The sequence below is a fragment of the Bos indicus x Bos taurus genome, chromosome 6 (genome assembly GCF_003369695.1).
Source record: "Bos indicus x Bos taurus breed Angus x Brahman F1 hybrid chromosome 6, Bos_hybrid_MaternalHap_v2.0, whole genome shotgun sequence".
Lineage (NCBI taxonomy): Eukaryota > Metazoa > Chordata > Mammalia > Artiodactyla > Bovidae > Bos > Bos indicus x Bos taurus.
Window position 1 is genome coordinate 102798732 of NC_040081.1, and position 18613 is coordinate 102817344.

The 18613-nt window shown below is 50.7% G+C and overlaps 1 protein-coding gene across 1 annotated transcript in view; it reads left to right on the plus strand.

The window, feature by feature from the left end:
* Positions 1 to 16900, plus strand: part of C6H4orf50 (chromosome 6 C4orf50 homolog) — a 71261-nt gene extending 54361 nt beyond the window's left edge. The window contains 4 exon segments of the mRNA XM_027544996.1: positions 1020 to 1202; positions 9572 to 9620; positions 11580 to 11701; positions 15994 to 16900. Coding sequence (XP_027400797.1) covers positions 1020 to 1202; positions 9572 to 9620; positions 11580 to 11701; positions 15994 to 16239 — 600 coding nt within the window. The 3' untranslated portion in view covers positions 16240 to 16900.
* Positions 16901 to 18613: the final 1713 nt, after the last annotated feature.

Sequence of the window (18613 nt, forward strand, 5' to 3'; positions counted from 1 at the left end):
AGGAAGTTCTGGGGTGTCGGGGGTGGGGAGTGGATCATTGTGTCTGGAACACGAGGCATGAGAAACAGGGTTATCGTTGTGGTGGGGCTGGAGAGGCACGGTTCTACCTTTCATGCGTGAGCACCTGCCTGGGCTGGCCAATGCACGTGCTTTGTCTGCATCGTCTCCTTCTGTCTTGATGTGGCAACAATGCCCATTGTACAGATGAGCAAGTCACGGGGTAGAGAGGAGCTTGGTCTCATAGCTGGTTGGTGGAGGGGCTGAAGACCCGTCCAGAAGGCATCCAGAAGGGATGGGCAGCAGTGTGGCCCCTTGATTTCAAAGCTGCCTCTGGCTTCTGGGTGAAGGGAGGGATGGCAGGAAGGAGGCTGAGCTAAGACGGGTGTGTGTGTGTGTGTGTGTGTGTGTGTGTGTGAGTCGCTCAGTCGTGTCCAACTCTTTGCGATCCCATGGACTGCAGCCCACCAGGCTCCTCCGTCTATAGGATTCTCCCGGCAAGAATACTGGAGTGGGTTTCCATTCCCTTCTCCAGGGGATCTTCCCAACCTGGGGATTGAACCTGGGTCTTCCCCATTGCAGGGAGATTCTTTACCAGCTGAGCCACCCGAAGTCCTAAGGCAGGGCTGTGGAGAAGGCAATGGCAACCCACTCCAGTACTCTTGCCTTGAATCCCATGGACGGAGGAGCCTGGTAGGCTGCAGTCCATGGGGTCACTAAGAGTCAGACACGACTGAGCGACTTCACTTTCACTTTTCACTTTCATGCATTGGAGAAGGAAATGGCAACCCACTCCAGTGTTCTTGCCCGGAGAATCCCAGGGACGGCGGAGCCTGGTGGGCTGCCATCTATGGGGTCACACAGAGTCAGACACGACTGAAGTGACTTAGCAGCAGCAGCAGCAGCAGAGGGAAGCAAAACCTGGAGCCAGTGCCCCGCCCCTCCCACTCAGCCGTCCCGCCCCCATAGGAGCCCAGCGTCCATGGACCCCACCAGTCATGTCTTCACCCTCATCCTTTCAGGCCAAGCTGGCTTCCCTGGTCCAGAAGTGCCAGGAGAGGAACCACCTGATCACACACCTGCTTCAGGAGCTGCGCAGACACGGGGTGGAGAACCACCTGCTCTCCGGGATGGCGCAGAACATGGTGAATGACGTGGCGCTGGCCGAGTACGCGGCCACCTTCCTGGCTCCGAGGGTCCCAGAGGTAGGGCCCCACAGACCGCCCTGCCCCTCTTCCTGTAGGGACTGTGGGCTCATCCACCTGCCTGTCCACCTCCTGACCTGCCCTGACCTCCCCCCTTCTGTCCCTTGACCTTGCCTGGAACATGGCTCCTCCATGCCAGCGCCTCTGCTCAGGGCTGGCACAGGGAGGTGATCCAGTCATCCTTAACCTTAGAAAGTCTCACAACATGGTGCAGGAGACAGACACAGAAACCGTGACTTTAATTCAATGCCATACAAGTTCTGTCTCATCAGACATTTCTTTCATGGGTGCCTCAGGACCTTAGCACTTGCCACTTTCTCTGGCAGGATTCCTGTCTGCCCTGCAGCCTCCCACATCTGTCCTTCAGGGCCCAGTGTGGCCTTGCTCAGGAGCTGGCCCTGGATCCCACATGGCACGTGGGCACAACCGATGCGGCAAGTTAGAGGAATTTCCCCCTACTGTTAGAGGAGTTTTGTCAGCCTCTCTGTTGGGGCCAAAGCTGCTCCCTAACCATTTCTGTCTCTCTAGTGCCTGGCATGGAAAAGCTGTGCAGGGAATAGTTGTTGAATGAATGAAGTCATGAACTAAATGATTGAGAATGTCCTCTTTTAATGGTCAATGAAAGAGGAGACTGGGGCTCAGAGAGGTTGGGAGACTCATTCACATGCAAGCACACACACACACACTCATTGGGCACACAACCCCATTCCTGGGGACCAGCTAGCAGCACCCCTAACCAAACTAGCTCAGTTCCTGATTGTGCGAGGGGGAAATGCAGCTTCTGCTATGGATATAGCCGGCCCTGTTCTCCACCATCCCCCTGGGGCTCTGCAGTCAGAGGGGCCTGCTTTTGATAGTGTAGCCCTACGTCTGCATCTCCCTGCTTGGCCTTCCCAGCCCAGCTTCTGCAGGCCAAACCTCTCTGTCCCTTCCTTCCCCTACAGCCTTTAGGATATCAGGTGTCCTCTAATCCAAATTGCCACACAGCCCATGTGAACTCCAGGAGACCAAGGGGCCTGCTCAGGGCCACAGTGACTTGGTTCAGAGTCAGAATTTGAACCTAGAGCCCCTGACTCCCAGGCCAGCGCTCATCCCTCTGCCTGAGGCTTTCAAGCTTCTTCAGAGGCAGAATAGGGGTGGAGAGAGAGGTCGGCATCTTGCTGAGGGGCCTGGCACAGTCCCCATGTCTCAGTTAAGGCAGGACTGAAAGCAGAGTTCCAGGAAAGGTGTTGGCTGTGCCAGGGGTCTCCTGGGAGAGAGGCTGGCGGTGGGCTGAGAAGGCCTCGTCGCAGTGAACCCTCCCACCCACCCAGGGGCCGTTCTGTCTGGCAGGCTCTGAAACTAGACCCGATTTGTTCATTGGGATTGGACAGGCTGACTTACATTGACCGAATTCAGAGTCTGAGGTATAAACCTGAACACTAACAATCATTTCTCATGTGAGATCAAGCTATGCACAGGCTGAAATATTGGATGGATAAAAAAATAATCAGCCTGTTCTCTCCCTATAGTGGAGTTATCTACAAAGTCCAGTTCATGGTTCATTGGTTTGTTTGTAAGTCAATCAACATTTATAGTCAGAGAGTCATTTGGGAGCCTGGGATGGAAACAGAGAGAGTTAGTGGTGTCATCAGCCTGACAGGTTCATTTCCTGGAAGGATGTGCTTCTGGGCCCGGACAGGCCTCCCCAGGGGCCAGGGTGTCTCCCCTGTGGATATTCTGAAAGGCCATGGCCAATCATAAGCTTATACTCCCTCCTTTACAGGTGACTTTGAATCTGCCATGACCCATTTTGCAGTATTTTACAAATCAGCTCACCAAATTCAGTTCAGTTCAGTTGTTCAGTCATGTCTGACTCTTTGAAACCCCATGGACTGCAGCACGTCAGGCCTCCCTGTCCATCACCAACTCCCGGAGCTTACCCAAACTCATGTCCATCCTGTTGGTGATGCCATCCAACCATCTCATCCTCTGGCATCCCCTTCTCTTCCCACCTTCAATCTTTCCCAGCATCAGGGGCTTTTCCAGTGAGTCAGCTCTTCACATCAGGTGGCCAAAGTAGTGGAGCTTCAGCTTCAGCATCAGTCCTTCCAATGAATATTCAGGACTGATTTCCTTTAGGATGGACTGGTTGGATCTCCTTGCAGTCCAAGGGACTCTCAAGAGTCTTCTCAAATACCACAGTTCAAAACCATCAGTTCTTCAATACTCAGCTTTCTTTGTAGTCCAATTCTCACATCCATACATGACCACTGGAAAAACCATAGCCTTGACTAGATGAACCTTTGTTGGCAAAGTAATGTCTCTGCTTTCCAGTCTGCTGTCTAGGCTGGTTATAGTTTTTCTTCAAGAAGCAGGTGTCTTTTAATTTCATGGCTGCAGCTCACCAAGAACACCCCCATTTTCTTGATCTGAGGAATAGCTTACTGTCCCTCCACAAACCACAAAAGCCTGGCTCTGCCATTTCTTTTCACAGATATTTATTGAGCACCTATTGTCACAAGCCAAGCATGGTGCTGGGGTCTGGGGAGAAATGATGAATCAGGCCAAAATGCGCACACAGACAAGGAGAGAAATAATTGTAAATTACAGTGAGGGTCAAAAAGGAGAAGATTGAGACTATGTGTATGCCTTAATTGCTCTGAGCCTTGCTTTACTCATCTGTAAAATGGGAATATTACATCCTACTTGGTAGAATGAACATGAAGACAGTTGGAGATAACTCATGAAACACCCTGTACAGGGCTGTCCCACAGGTAGGAACTTGGTCCTCGTGTGAGCAGTTGTCAAGGGGGTAGGCATCCAGGAGCCCTGGCTTCAAATTTTAGCTCTGCCACTGTCTTACTCTGTGGCCTTAGGAGGGAACACTGACATGTGTCACCACGGGGTCTTTATGTAACTGACTTAGGGAGTCCTCCTGTGTGGGAGGTGCTATTATTATCACCCCCCACCTTTCCAGATGGGAAAACTGAGGCTCAAGGAGGTTACAAGTCATGCCCAAAGACACCTGTCTACAGGCAGCTGTCTAGCTCAGCCTTTTGTGTGTTCAGTCGTTTGCATAAGCAGAGCTGGGTTTGAACCTGGGTTTCTGTGCAGGGCCACTGCAGGGTGGAGAGGCGGTGTGTGTTGGGTGCGGTGTGAGCCTTTGGGGCATGTGGGCAGCAGCAGGGGTCTGGCACGTACAGACCAGGCCCTCAGTGAGTCCGTCCCTGTTGTCCCTGCAAGGCCGATCCTTGTGTGCAGATATTAATATGTGACCCCAGGGACTGTGGCCCACCGGGCCCCTCTGTCCGTGATATTTCCCAGGCAAGGTGCTGGAGTGGGTAGCAATTCCTTTCTCCATGGGATATTCCTGACCCAGTGTTTGAACTTGGGTCTCCTGCATTACTGGCAGATTCTTTACCATCTGAGCTGCCAGGGAAGCCCTATATTAATATAAGGCAGTGAAAAATAAACGTGATGTATTTAAGAAGCAAAAAGGGCTCCAGGATGGCTCGAGTGAGGGGACTTCCGAGTGGAGAAGTTCTGAGAGGTTAGACACGAGGTCACGGGCACCTGACTGGCCACAGGAGTGTTTGCACCCGGTTCTTCAGTGAATGGGGAGCTGCCAAAGAGGTGCAGCAGTAACTGCTGTGCTTTGGGAAGATGATCCCAGCAGGCCTGTGGGCTGGACTGGGCTGCAGAGTCCCAGGCAGGCCATGCACATGGCAGCCAGATGGCTCAGGCCGCAAATACCCAAGGCCCAGGCAGCCAAGCAGAGCCCTGGGGGTACGGAGACCCTTCGTGGTGGTGGCGGCAGCTCCTCCCGCTGGCAGCTGGGCAGGAAGTGGGTTTTACTGGTGCTGATTTTCATTTCAGAGAACACAGATGGAATTCCCGGTGGGGACATTGGGCTTGGGCTCAGAGCCCAGGAGGGCTGCCCGACTGGCTGGGGGGATACTTAACGGACTTGAGGAAGGGGGCACGTGCCAGAGCCGAGAGGGCGGGTCCTGGGAGCCCTGCACTCGGGAGGGGGCTCCCGTTAATCACAGCCTCCTGAGGGAGGGTGGGGTGTGGGCTATGAGGGGGGCATCCCATATGGACAGGCTGCTGTTCATTTATTCCCGGGAGGCAATGATGATGGGAGACTCACAGAGCCTGCCCTGAGCCAGCACTTTCTGTGGTTTATTCACTTCATCCTCCCAACATCCCCCCTCGTCAAGGAGGAGACTGAGCCCCAGCGTCAAAGCTGGTCAAGGTCACACCCGGGAGTGGCAGGCTGGGGTTCAGAGCTGGGGTCCATCTGAGCTCCACCCGTCAGGAAGAGGGTGCTCCCCCTCCCGCCATAGCAGTGGCTCAGGGTCAGTGATCGCCTCCCACCAACTTCCTCTTCTCGCCTTGGTTGAGTGGGTGATAGAAGTTGAGCCTCAGTGGGCTCAGGCCCTGGACCCCTTTCTCGGGGCTGCATCTAAAGTGTCTTGGTCTGTTGGGCTCACTTAACAAAAATACTACAGACTGGGGGCTGAAACAGCAAGCATCTTATTTCTCACAGTCCTGGAGACTGGAAGCTGGGGATCAGCCACGTGGTGGGATTCTGGTGGGGGCTCTCTTCCTGGGGTGCAGATGGCCACCTTCTCCCTGTGTCCTCACATGGTGGACAGAGAAGCCAGCTCTCTAACATCTCTTCTATCAAGGACATTGGTTCCTCTGGACAGCCAGAGGACCCTGTCATCATGATCTGATCACTCCCCCAAGACCCCATCTCCAAATTCCCTCACTTGGGGGTTAAGATTTCAGCATGCGCATTTTTGGGGGAACACAGACATTCAGGGCAGAGGACAGCGCGTGGGGGGGATGGGGGCGGCCAGCCCTCAGAGCTGCCATCTTCCTGACCTGCCTCATTGTCCAGGCCGCCACTGTCCGCAGGTCAGCCCTGCATCCGGCCTAGTGCCCTTCCCCAGCTCTGTAGGTTCTCTCGAGCGTTGGTCCCGAAGCAGGGAATCCCACGAGGCCAGCTTGGCCAGTTCCCCCACTGTCTTTCAGCTGGGAACATGGGGTCTTGGTACCTCCCTGGCTTCAGCTGAGATGGGAGTGCGAGGAGGGCAGGTTCCTTCCATTCTTGGACTCCCAAATGGACATGGGGGTTCTCAGTCCCACCCCAGCCCCAAACTGACTTGACTGAACAGGGCTCTGGGCACCTTCTTGGGGCCCCCTTAACTTTTTTCCTGACCCCGAGCCCCAGGACATCTCTTTTTTTCTGGATTTCACCAGGACCTAGGCTGTTGACATTCCCAAGCCAAGAAGGAGACACCATTGTTGTTACTTGCACTTGGGTGTCATCCGCTTTTGAAGGCAGATGCTTGGGTGCCAAGGGGCAGTGGAGAAAGGGTGCCCTTCGGCCCATGCCCAGCCTGCTGCAGGCTCCAGTAGTGGTGGTGGTGGGGTGGGGGTGGGGTCAGCTCAGCAAATGGAAGACCCATCAGAGCACTGGATGTCTTATCCCTGTCTGGCTCCCTGCTGTTCCTGGGATGTGAGAGTCCCTGCCCTCTCTATGGGCATGGAGTTTCCTTTGGCAGATAAAGACACCCAGACCCTGAAGAATAGCCACCCTGTGGCCCAATGCTCACCCTTCACCTCCTGAAGTCACCTGCTCTTTTAGGCCTGGATAGCACAGGGTGGGGGTTGCTAAGCTCTTGTAGGGCTCTGTGAGACCCCCCTCAAATGCCCATCACGTTGCATCACATAAAGATATTCACTGAGGATATAAGGTCAAGCAGTAATTGCTCCACTGGGGGTGGTCAGGGGCTTGGTGTACTAACACCAGAGGGTCATCGAGACCCCAGCCTTAAAAAGACACATGCAACCAGGCGAGGAAGCTGCTAATTCCACTTCCTCTTGCCCTGCTTTTTCCTCCATTCTCCATGTCCTGGAAACATCTTGCTCTCCTCTGGGCACTGGTCAACAAGATCTATATATGAGCCTTTGGAAATGGAATCTCATCTTGAAAGAAACAGCGAAACTGAGAGCCCTAAACTCCCTTAATTCATTAAATCAACGACCCCAAGCCTGGGCCTCCGAGGATCCAGGCAATTAGTTTCTCTTCATCTGCTGCCTTTTATGGAGAATATCCCCCAAAAAAATTTACCTGGAGAGAGGCAGGGGAGTGGAGTGTGTAGGGTGAGGCTTTATCCATCTATTACTCTGCGTGGAGCATTTGGTAGATGTTTACTCTTATTTGGTTCTGACAAGACCCTGCAAGGAGCATATTCGTGGCTCCACTCTGCAGATGGAGAGGGCAAGATTCAGAGAATTCAACTGAGTTGGCCAGGACCATGGAACCAGTAGGCGGAAGAGCCAGGTTCAACCTGAGGTTGCCTGGCTCCACGCCTCTCCAGGCTAATGGGATAAACAAGAAGCAGGAGAAATATCTGTAGATCTCTGATCACGTGCTGAATGCAGTGCCTCTGAAAGTAGTTTAGTGCCTATGAGGCTACTCTGTGCATACAAAGGCCAAGGAAACCTGAAGTCTGTGTCTAATAAAACTAACTCCAAACCCAGGTGCAAGCAAAAGCATTCCCTTGAAGCATAGCAGTGAGTGGAGAGAAGGAGACTGATTTGGGAATATAATTCCTGGAGGAGGAAGCACACAAAACTAGGCTTTTAAGGATGTAGATGGATGGTGTGAAGACCCTCTAGGCTGGGAGAACAGCATGTGCAAAGGCACTGGGGTGTGAAGGGTCTTGGTCCTTGAAGACACAGAGTTTTAGGAGGTGTGAGTGGAGTGTTCTGGGGGCAGGAAACGCAGTGAGAGAACAGGCACTGTGCCTGGTGCAGAGGGTTTCCGATAAGTGGTGCTGTGATTGGATTGGTATCAGAAGATGGTAGGGCCATCATCCACGCCCCTGTATATTTGTCTCTGGATTAGTCAGTCCATTTAGAGGGATAGTCAAAGAGCCCAGGTGTCCCAGTGCAGTGTAGAGGGGCTATGTGATAGGCAGGTGGCTGAACTCAGCCAAGGGGAGTCAGGGAAGATTTCATAGAGGTGGAGACACTTGGATTAGGTATTGATGTATACATAGAAGTTCACTAGAGAATGAGAGTGCAGAATCCTCCGGGCAGGAAGGTGGCCGGTGCAGTGGCTGGTGCAGATACTTGGTGGACACAGTGGAGTTGGGAGAAGGGAGCTATCACAGCTACACTGCACTCGGGGCCCCTTCCCCACTGGAAAACCCAAGAGAAAGCAAGATCTGGGCTGCTGGTCTGGAATCAACTCTAACCTGCCTTGAAGATCCAGCTGTCGCTCTTGTTGAACCCATTGGGAGCCGCCAGGCCAACTAGCTGAGTTCCTACTGCCACTTCAGCTCTTCCAGAGCCTGTGCACTTGTGGGGAAGAGGAGGACAATTGGTCCATGGAGTGGTGCAGGGACTTGGGTCCAGCCTGACCTGGATTCCTGAGTGCTCAGTCAGGGGCCGCAGGAGCAGCTCAGTGATCGGCTGTCACAAGGGGCTGGAAGGACCTTCATGCAGAGAGAGTATTTCTCCTGAAGACTCTCTTGTGTGGCTGCCCTCCTCGCCCTGCCCCCCTCCCAGCCTTTTTTGTTGTTGTCCAGTTGCGAAGTCATGTCCAACTCTTTGTGACCCCGTGGACTGCAGCACGCCAGACCTCCCTGTCCCTCATCATCTCCCGGACTTTGCCCAAGTTCATGTCCATTGCACTGGGGATGCCATCCAATCAAGTCATCCTCTGTCACCCTCTTCTCCTTCTGCCTTCCATCTTTCCCAGCATTAGGGTCTTTTTCAGTGAGTCAGCTCTTCTCATCAAATGGCCAAAGTATTGCAGCTTAAGCTTCAGCATCAGTCCTTCCAATGAGTATTCAGGGTTGATTTCCTTTAGGATTGACTGGTTTCATCTCCTTGCAGTCCAGGGGACTCTCAAGAGTCTTCTCCAACACCACAGTTCAAAAGCATCAATTCTTTGGTGCTCAGCCTTCTTTATGGTCCAACTCTCACATCTGGAAAGACCATAGATGTTTGACTATACAGACGTGTGTCAACAAAGTTATATATTTGCTTTTTAACACATTGTCTATGTTTGTAACAGCTTTTAAAACCTGTTCATCAGTCTCCACTTGGAGATTCAATTTGAATAAAGGAAATGGAAGCTTTTCCTTACACCTGTATCATTGGGAGCAAATCCTGGACTCCCCTGAAGGTCCTGGGTGGAGGAGGGGGCGCCCTGCCTACACGTGTGCACACACAGGAAAGTGGATCCAGCCATAGGATGCACTTTCTGCAGGGGCCAGGGGCTGCTCTTTCCAGTTGTAGTCAAGTGTGGAAGGCTTTTCCTCCTGTGTCACGCAGAGTAACTGCTGGGATGTCTTTTCTTCCAGACAAGCCACCACCTGGACGTCGAGTCTGAGATGACGGCATTTGTCAGAGGTCAGTGCGATTTTCAGTTAGGAAGAGTCTGCATACTCAGACCAGTCCAGGCCAGCAAGACAATCTGACAGGTGGGCCAGGGTGGGGAAACGCCCACGGTCAAGTGCAGACGACTAAAGGAAACCAGAGCCTGCTGTCTTGCACTCTCTTTCCTGCTTGGCTTTGCCTTTTTGTTTCACTCTTAAGGAGAATATGTTAGAAAAGTACTGCCATACCCAAATGGCCAAATTCTGCAGCCCTGTAGTTTCACTCCTGGAAATTCATCCTGAGTAAATAATTCTGTGTGTGGAAAAGCTCAGTGGACAGGCATGTACATGCCAGGTTATTTATAACAGTGAAAAACTATTCAGGGAAACTCCAGTATTGTTAATTAACTCTTACTTATCAACTATGAGGGAATTCCCTGGTGGCTTTGTGGTAAAAGAATCCACCTGCAATGCAGGAGACCCAGGTTTGATTCCTGGGTCAGGAAGATCTCCTGGAGAAGAAACTGGCAACCCATTCCAGTATTCTCACCTGGGAAATTCCATGGACAGAGTATCCATGGAATCTACATCTACTGACTGTAGATGGGCTACAGTCAGTGGGATCACCAAGAGTCAGACACGACTGAGTGAACGTATGCTATGCTAAGTCACTTTAGTCGTTTCCGACTCTGTGCGACCCCACAGACGGCAGCCCACCAGGCTCCCCCGTCCCTGGGATTCTCCAGGCAAGAACACTGGGGTGGGCTGCCATTTCCTTCTCCAATGCATGAAAGTGAAAAGTGAAAGTGAAGTTGCTCAGCCGTGTCCGACTCTTAGCGACCCCATGGATTGCAGCCTAACAGGCTCCTCCGTCCATGGGATTTTCCAAGCAAGAGGTACTGGAGTGGGGCGCCATTGCCTTCTCTGGAGTGAACATATATACCACTGATATAACTGTACATGAATATCTGTGAATGACTGGCAGCTTAGGCTAGAAGATAAACTAAAATACCAACAAGGGTTACTTAGATGGTAACATGGGTGGGATTTTGTCGTTCTATTATTCTAATTATTAAAAAGAAAAGAATTTCCCTGAGCCTTATTTTACCAGTGCAGTGGACTGTCAGCCCTGGGGGAGGAGGCTTCCTAGGGGTGTATTTAGGGTTATTTTGTTTTAAGATGCTCAATCTAAAAGTGAAGAAAGTATGGATAATGTTACCTTTAGGCAACTGAGCTGCTCTTGATAACTGCTTGCTTAGAGATTCTTATTACTAGATTCTGTTCTTACCAGCTGTGTGATCTTGGATGAGTTAATTAACCTCTCTGAGCCCGGGACCCTTATCTTTAAAAGGAGGATAACGTGATCTTTTTCAGATATGTTAGTGCCTGGTATGTTGCATGGTGCCAACAAATAGGAAGAGAGACCTGGCTCCAGTTTTCCGCTGCTCAGGATGGACCGCCCCTTCTGTACCTTCAGCTTCCATCCCTGCAGTCTGGGTTGGCATCTGTTTTCACAGTTGGAGGCACATCAATTCTAGCTGGTCCTGCTTCTGCCACTAGTTTTTGCAAGCCTCCTCCTTCATCTGGGCTCAGCTTCTTCATCCTTGAAAGAAAGACGTGTACCAGATTGATGAAGTTACTTATTCACTCAGCATTTCTAAAGACTGCTGCGTTCCAGACCCCTATCGGTGTTGTAGGGTTTACAAAGATGAGCTGGCTTGCAGAGGTGGTGGTCCTTGTGCTGAAGGAGCTTATAGCCAGGCAGTAGATGGTGAAGCAGGCAGGCAGTTTTCTAGGATACCGGAAGACCACAGCAGTACCATCAGAGGGGTGTGGGTGTGGCACTCATAGAGTTCAAAGGCACCCTTCAAAAGAGGGACTTTGTCAGGGGGTGAAGGATCTGGGAATGAAAGAGAATGAAAAGGCTCAGAGACTTGCTGGTTTTTAGAATAGATTTCTGGATTGAAGTTTGACTGGGCATACCCTCTTCTAGTTCAGAAATGCCTCCTGAATCCCCAAATGGACAGTGTCCTGCAGAGACCTTTGCATTCAGAGACCTGGCCTATTCCTGAGGCTGAGTGGCCAGCATGGACAGCTGAACTGGATTCTTTGAAGGTGAGAAGACATCAGTCACTTAATTTTTTAAAAAAAAATGATTTATTTTTCAGTTACTTCAGGTCTTAGTTGCATCATGCAGGATCTTTCATTGCAGCACGCAGGCTTCTCTGTAGTTGTGGTAAGCGGGCTCCAGAGAGGTCAGGCTCAGTGTATGTGGCACACCATCTTAGTTGCCCAGCATCACGTGGATTTGTAATTTCCCAACCAGGGATCAAACCCATGTCCCCTGCATTGGAAGGCAGATTCTTAACCACTGGACCACCAGGGAAGTCCCAGTCACTTAATTTCTTAAATAAACTGTTTTATTGAAGATATGGCTTCCCTGATGGCTCAGAGGTAATGCACATACAGAAGAGGGTACAACTCAGAGGTGTACAGCTCCATGAACTGCCGTGAAGCGATTTATGCTCATAAAGCCATCATCAGATCAAGAACTAGAAAGTGACCACAAAACACCCCCCCGCCCCGGTTTCCCTTATGTGTATATTTAGTTGCTCAGTCGTGTCTGACTCTTTGCAACCGTGTGGACTATAGCCCTCCAGAGTCCTCTGTCCATGGGATTCTTCAGATAAGAATACTGGAGTGGGTTGCCATGCCCTCCTCCAGGGGATCTTCCCGACCCAGGGATCAAACCCAGGTCTCCCAGATTGCAGGCAGATTCTTTACCATCTGAGCCACCAGGGAAACCCAAGAATACTGGAGTGGGTAACCTATCCCTTCTCCAGGGGAATGTCCCAACCCGGGAATCGAACTGAGGTCTCCTGCATTGCAGGCGGATTCTTTACCATATGAGCTACCAGGTTTCCCTTTTAGTCTCTTTTTATCCTCTGTTTTTTAATTTTCTCTTTTGTTCTGTGTTATTTTTGTGTTCTGTGTCGTTATTTTTGTGTTCTGTTTCTGGTTATTTTTGTGTGTTCTGTGTCTGGTTATTTTTCATTGAGTGCTAGACATCCTGTGTGAGAAAATATGAAGGCATATTTTGAGATTCTGTTTGATAGTATCTTCATCCAGACAGGGCTTTTTCCATTCTTCACACCAGAACTGTTTCAGAGATGAGTTTCATACTTATCAGATTTGTTTGTTTCTTGGTCACTCTTATTCATAGGGCCCAGCCTTTCAGGATTCTAAGCAAAAGACTGTAATGTTTATTAGTGTCCTTCCCCTAGCCCCTGCCCACCCCATGAGGCTGTCAAAAGCTCTGCTTAGCTTTCTGTTAGTGCTTCTCAGCTGCCACCCTCACACACAGGCTCCCCTTTCACTTGGAGGGGAAATACAACCTTCAAATGTGGGCCAGCTACACTTGGTTTCTCTCCTGTCTTGATTAGCTTTCTGTTAGTGCTTCTCAGCTGCCATCCTCACACACAGGCTCCCCTTTCACTTGGAGGGGAGATTCAACCTTCAAATGTGGGCCAGCTACACTTGGTTTCTCTCCTGTATTGAATTTTAGTCCCATGAATCCTCACAGTCTTTAGGGGCTCTCAGATGCTTTCAAGTAGATCTTTTGTTACATTCTGTCCAGCTTTCCTAGTTGCATTTACTCAAGGTTTGGTCCAGAATGTCCAAACCAGTCGGAGTCAGGGCTTCCCAGGTGGCACTAGTGGTAAGGAACCTGCCTGCCAACGCAGGAGATGTAAGAATCCCAGGTTCGATCCCTGGGTCGAGAAGATCCCTGGAGGAGGGTATGGCAGCCCATTGCAGTATTGCTGCCTGGAGGATACCATGGACAGAGGAGCCTGAGGGCTACAGTCCGTGGGGTCCCGAAGAGTCGGACGTGACTGAAGCTGACTTAGTAGCATGCAGTCGGAGCCAGAGCAACACTCTGTTTTCCCAGAGAAAACCTATTTTACTTATGAGATTTGAAATCTGACCAGCCTGAGTTCAAATCTCAGTTGTAATTCAGTGTGACTTTGGGCAGATTACTTACTGTGTCCATAAAATGGGGATAATGACGTCTACTGTTGATTTGAGGATAAAATCAGATAAGCAGAGTTGAATATGTGTCTGGAATATAAGAGATGCTCAAGAAAAAAGAATAGCAACCATTACTTAGGAGGAAACTGATCTTATTCTTAGCATTTTATTTCAACCTATGATTATTGTTTTTTTTCCTGTGGCTTCTTTCCTGCCTTCATGCTTATATTAATTTTTTTAATCTAACAAATGGAGCCAATATTTACCTCTCAGGGTCTCTGGGGAAATTCAATGAAATCATGCACATAATGCAATTACCATACTGCCTGACACAGGAGGTGTTCAATAAGTGACAGCTGTGTTATTGACTGACCTTAAGGTTTGTTTGTTTGTTTGTTTTTACTGATGGCTTTCATTTTGAATTACTTGTCTACAGGCTCATTATCTAATAATGAGAACGTCTTTCCAGCTCTGATCTTTTTCTAGGAAAATTACACCTGACTTTGGATCATAGACCTACCTTATCACAGGCAGGTAGAGGACATTTTAGGCAGAGGGAATGGTAACTGCAAAGACAGAGGGGAGAGCAATCCTATAACATGGGGGGCTGGCAAGAAATTAAACGAGGCTGAAGCATGAAGGAGAGGGGAGTCTAGGAGATCATAATGAAGATGCTGATGAGAACAACCATGAGAAAGAGCCCCGGCCCCTATATCTCTTTTTAACATTTATGTCTTTATTGTTCCTTTATTTTTGGCTGTGCTGGGTCTTCGTGGCTGCACTCGAGCTTTCTCTAGCTGTGGCGAGCGGGAGCTACTCTCTAATTGCAGTGCGTCGGCTTCTTGTTGCAGAGCATGGGCTCTACAGCTTGTGGGTTTCAGTGTTTGCTGTTGTGGCCCATAGAGCTCTAGAGCATGGGCCCAGTGGTCGTGGTTCACAGGCTTAGTTGCCCCATGGCATGTGGAATCTTCCCGAACCAGGGATCAAATTCATGTCCCCTGCACTGGCAGGCGAATGCTTGACCACAGGAACACCAGGGAAGTCCTGCCTTCATTTCTTGACTACATACTCTGTGCAGTACATCAGCTTATCCAGTACTCACTATAAACCCACAAAACAGATCTCAACATTCGTTCCACTTCACTGTGAGTAAAGGTGTGGCACAGAGAGGATAAGTAGCCAGGTCACACGGCTGGAGCGCTGGGGTCCCCACCCGGACAGCCTGCCTCGCGAGCTGGCACTCTGGGCATCATGCGTCCAGATTGTGCTGGGCCTTCATTGAGGGGGTTAAAAGTTGTCCCTCCTGCCCTCGTTGAGGTTACAGTCTAGAGTTCGATGTGAGAAAACACCATCCAATGTCTGCAGTCAGCGATATTGGGCAGAAACCGATAGCCAAGCTTTTGAGGAAAAAGTTGGAGCATAAATTGAATGAACGGACCAACCCAAGCGCATCGTAATACTCTCACGGTTCCAGGTTTCTCAGGTGCTCCTCAGCCTTCCTCAGAGTTCTCACCATCCCATAGAAGGCCACTGGATGACAACTCCTGTACCGGAATGATCTCAAGGCCACACGATAGTTTACCGCGAGATGACAGAACGGTTGATGTAAATATCTTTGTTCAGTACTGTACACAGTACCGAGCCCATAGGAGGCCTTGTTGAGTGGATTTGGAAAAAGAACGAGGCAGTGGAAAGGAGCTGTTGGGTGATTTCTCTAGAAGGTCACGCTCACACCTCGTCCATCCCCAGCGTTGTATTTCGCCCGCAGCCTTGGTTCTGTTCAGTTGTAACAGGCATTGAGCAGAGCTCTCTGCCCTGCAGAAAAACAGATTGCCAGCCGTCTCTCTGGGCCGGCTTTGGGTAAGAGCTTCCCATAGTGAAAATGAACTCTAAATGACACCAGGGGATTAATGACCTAGAAGCAAAACGGGGTCATTTTTTGAAGGGCAGTAACTAAATTTGTCACATGTCACAATTATTTTATGGTTGAGCTTAGAGGAAAAAATGAAAAAGGGGAGGAAGGAGGTTGGCATCCAGTGGACACTGGCTTCCTTTTAATGAGAAGGTCACCATCTCTTGTCACTGTGAACCACACACAAAATTTACAGAGGACATCACTCTACAGAGATACCAGTCATGGTCTTCCCAGGCCTTCAGACCCGGGGTTTGAGCCTTCCCCACCCCCATCTCTGCTTCCATCCATAACTCAGTGCTGATGGCGTGTGCCTCGCTGAAATGTATTAGAAGCTTCCAGGCACAGAAAGTGCTCAATAGATGTTCATTACCATTGCCATCTCTTCCTTGGATAAAATGTGGGGTCAGAGGGGCTTTTATGAACATTAGAAGCAGAGACCATTTCATTGTGCTCTTGCCTCCAGCTTCCCCTGCCCTCAGGACTGATGGCTGATCCTGAAATATGCCAGGCTTCCGTCACCATGGAACCAGGGCTCCCTGTGCAATGTCTGCAAGAAAAAGGCGGAACGTCCTGTCCTGGCCTCCAGTCTGATGATCTCCTGCCGTCCCCCGAGCTCCTGAGCCCCGCACGGATCCTGGCTTTGCACCAAGAGCTTCGACGAAGCTTCAGCAGCACTTCCCAGGTCAATAAATCACCACTGGAGTTATAAATAGAACTGGGCTGTGCACTCTCTGGGGGCCATTTCCTCCACACCATAAATAATTTGAAGCAGAACTTTCAGAGAGCGTTTTAAGAAATTGGTAGCAATCAAACCCCTCATTCTGTGGCAAGTGGCTTTGCCTGTGGCTTAGGGAGCTGTGGTGATTGTCAGAGCTCAGGAGATGCACTGGACTTGCAAATTTTTAGGAGCGCAGCTTTGCAAACGTCCAGGCAGCAAAGGGAATATAGACTGTTCCCAAACCTACCAAGTGGCTGGCCCAGTGGCTCTCCACTGGATGTGATCCCCATCCCCCACCCCCACGCCCAGGGCAGAATTTGACAATGTCAATATTTTTGTTGTCACAACTGGGAAGCTGCTGCTGGCATCTAGCAGGTAGAAGTCAGAGATGCTGCTCACCGCCCTCCAGTGCCTGGGATAGCCTCCTAAAACAAAAAGAGTCATCCCGCCCAGGTGTCAGCAGTGCCAGGTTGGGAGGTCCTGACCTGATCTAATAGCTCCTAACCTTGTCAGCTGCAGAGAACTGTTTGGTTACGTTCCTACCTGAGGCCCCTCCCCACGTTTTAAAAGATTTTTGTCTACCAAAGGAGATGCTTGATTGAAGTCATTATCTCTTTTACATTTTCGAACATTAAAACCACTTAGAACTTTCCGATAAGTCCATTCATTCAACAGACATTTGTGGAATCCAGCGTATGCCAGGCAATAAGATATGAGGGAGAAGGAGGTGAGGTCACGTTGGTCCCTGCCCTGGGGGCTCACAGGGCAACAGAGAGACGCAGGTGTAAACATTTCACCATGCACTCGTGGTTAAGTGTGTCCTGGGACGTGAGACGAAGGCAAGGGCTGGTTCTGCCTGGCTTGGGGGAATGGGAAGTCATTCAGGAAGGAAGCCCAACGAGGTGCTGAATACATGGGTGAGGTGGGGAAGGGTCTTACAGTCAGAGGGAACAGCAGGGGCCAAAGTCTGAGGCATGAAACTTCCCGGTGTGCAACCAGAGCGGAAGCAGGTAGGGCAGCCCGTTGCCAAGCCAGGTGCTAAGAGTCGCTGCCTCATCCCTACCCAGCACCACTTACCTTCTCTGGGAAGGAGACCCTGTCCTGACCTGGGTGTAGGACCCAGGGGTAGAAGAAGAGGCGAGGGGGCTCAGGTCACGTTAGCCCAGACCCTGTGCCCCCGGCTTACCCATCAGAGACATCATCTCTCTCCTTGGGAGAGGCTGGAGGGAAGGTCAGAGTTACCCTCCTAACTCTGTTCCCACCTGGAAGCAGCTGTCATGGGAGGCCAAGGAAGGACCAGGACAGGCAAACCAAGGGCTCCCGGAGCAGTAGGCAAAACCTATTGATTTTATTTTAATGTATTTTCACTTTTTATGCTGAAATGAACAATGCAAAGAGTTCCCACACAGCCTCACCCAGCTTCCTCGAAGTTAACACCCCAGGTGCCTAACCAGAGCACAAGGAATGAAATGAATAGATTGATTTTGAGGAACCCTGGGAGGCCATCAAGACATAAGGAAAGCACCTCCGAGAGCGAGCATCGGCTCACCAGGCTGCTACCGTCTTCATTAGCCCATGGGATGTGTCATGGGTAATCACGATCATCCACGGTTCCTTGGATGGGTTTACCCATGGATCCACCCATTCATTTGTTCAGTAAGCATTTGATTTAACTGCCACGTGAGCGCCGGGACCTCGGGGAGGTGCTGGGAAACAGGAAGAAAGCAGATGCCTGTCTCCAGCCTCCAGGACCTCCTAGAAGATGGCCCCATCACACACAGAGTCCCCAGATTGGCATGTCGTCCTCACCTTCATGATCTGAACCAGCCCCGCCACCCCGTGACTGCCGATTGTGTGGCATCCTGCAGAGACCTTCACTACGCTGGTTTGCACTCGCCTCTTTTGCCCTCTCCCTCCTTTTTTTCTGGAACAATGCCATTCACTCTGAGCACTGGGACTACGCTCAAGACAAGCTGGGAAACGGGTGACGTTGGGGTGAGCAGCCAGCTGAGCTGCAGGACCGAGCCCGCCGGAGGCAGTCAAGGCCATTTCTGGTTCCCAGACACTCCCGCCAGGTTCAGACATTGGTGTCCTTGAGTGCTTCCTTCCGCCACTGCTCACGTTCGGGGCCTCAGCAGAGAGGCCATGGGGGAAAATCCATTAAAGAAGTCACAGCAGTCTTGGCAGCGTAACCCGATGATTCCATAATAAATCACAGTCTGAAGACAGGAGCCACTTAGTACCCTGAGCCAGGAGTCCCACCTGGAGTGGCACTTTGGATCTCCTCGCACTGGGTCACTGCTTTGTATGGTGATTCCTCCCGGTGGCACTTTTGCGAGGGCAGACTCTGGAAACTTTCTGGCCT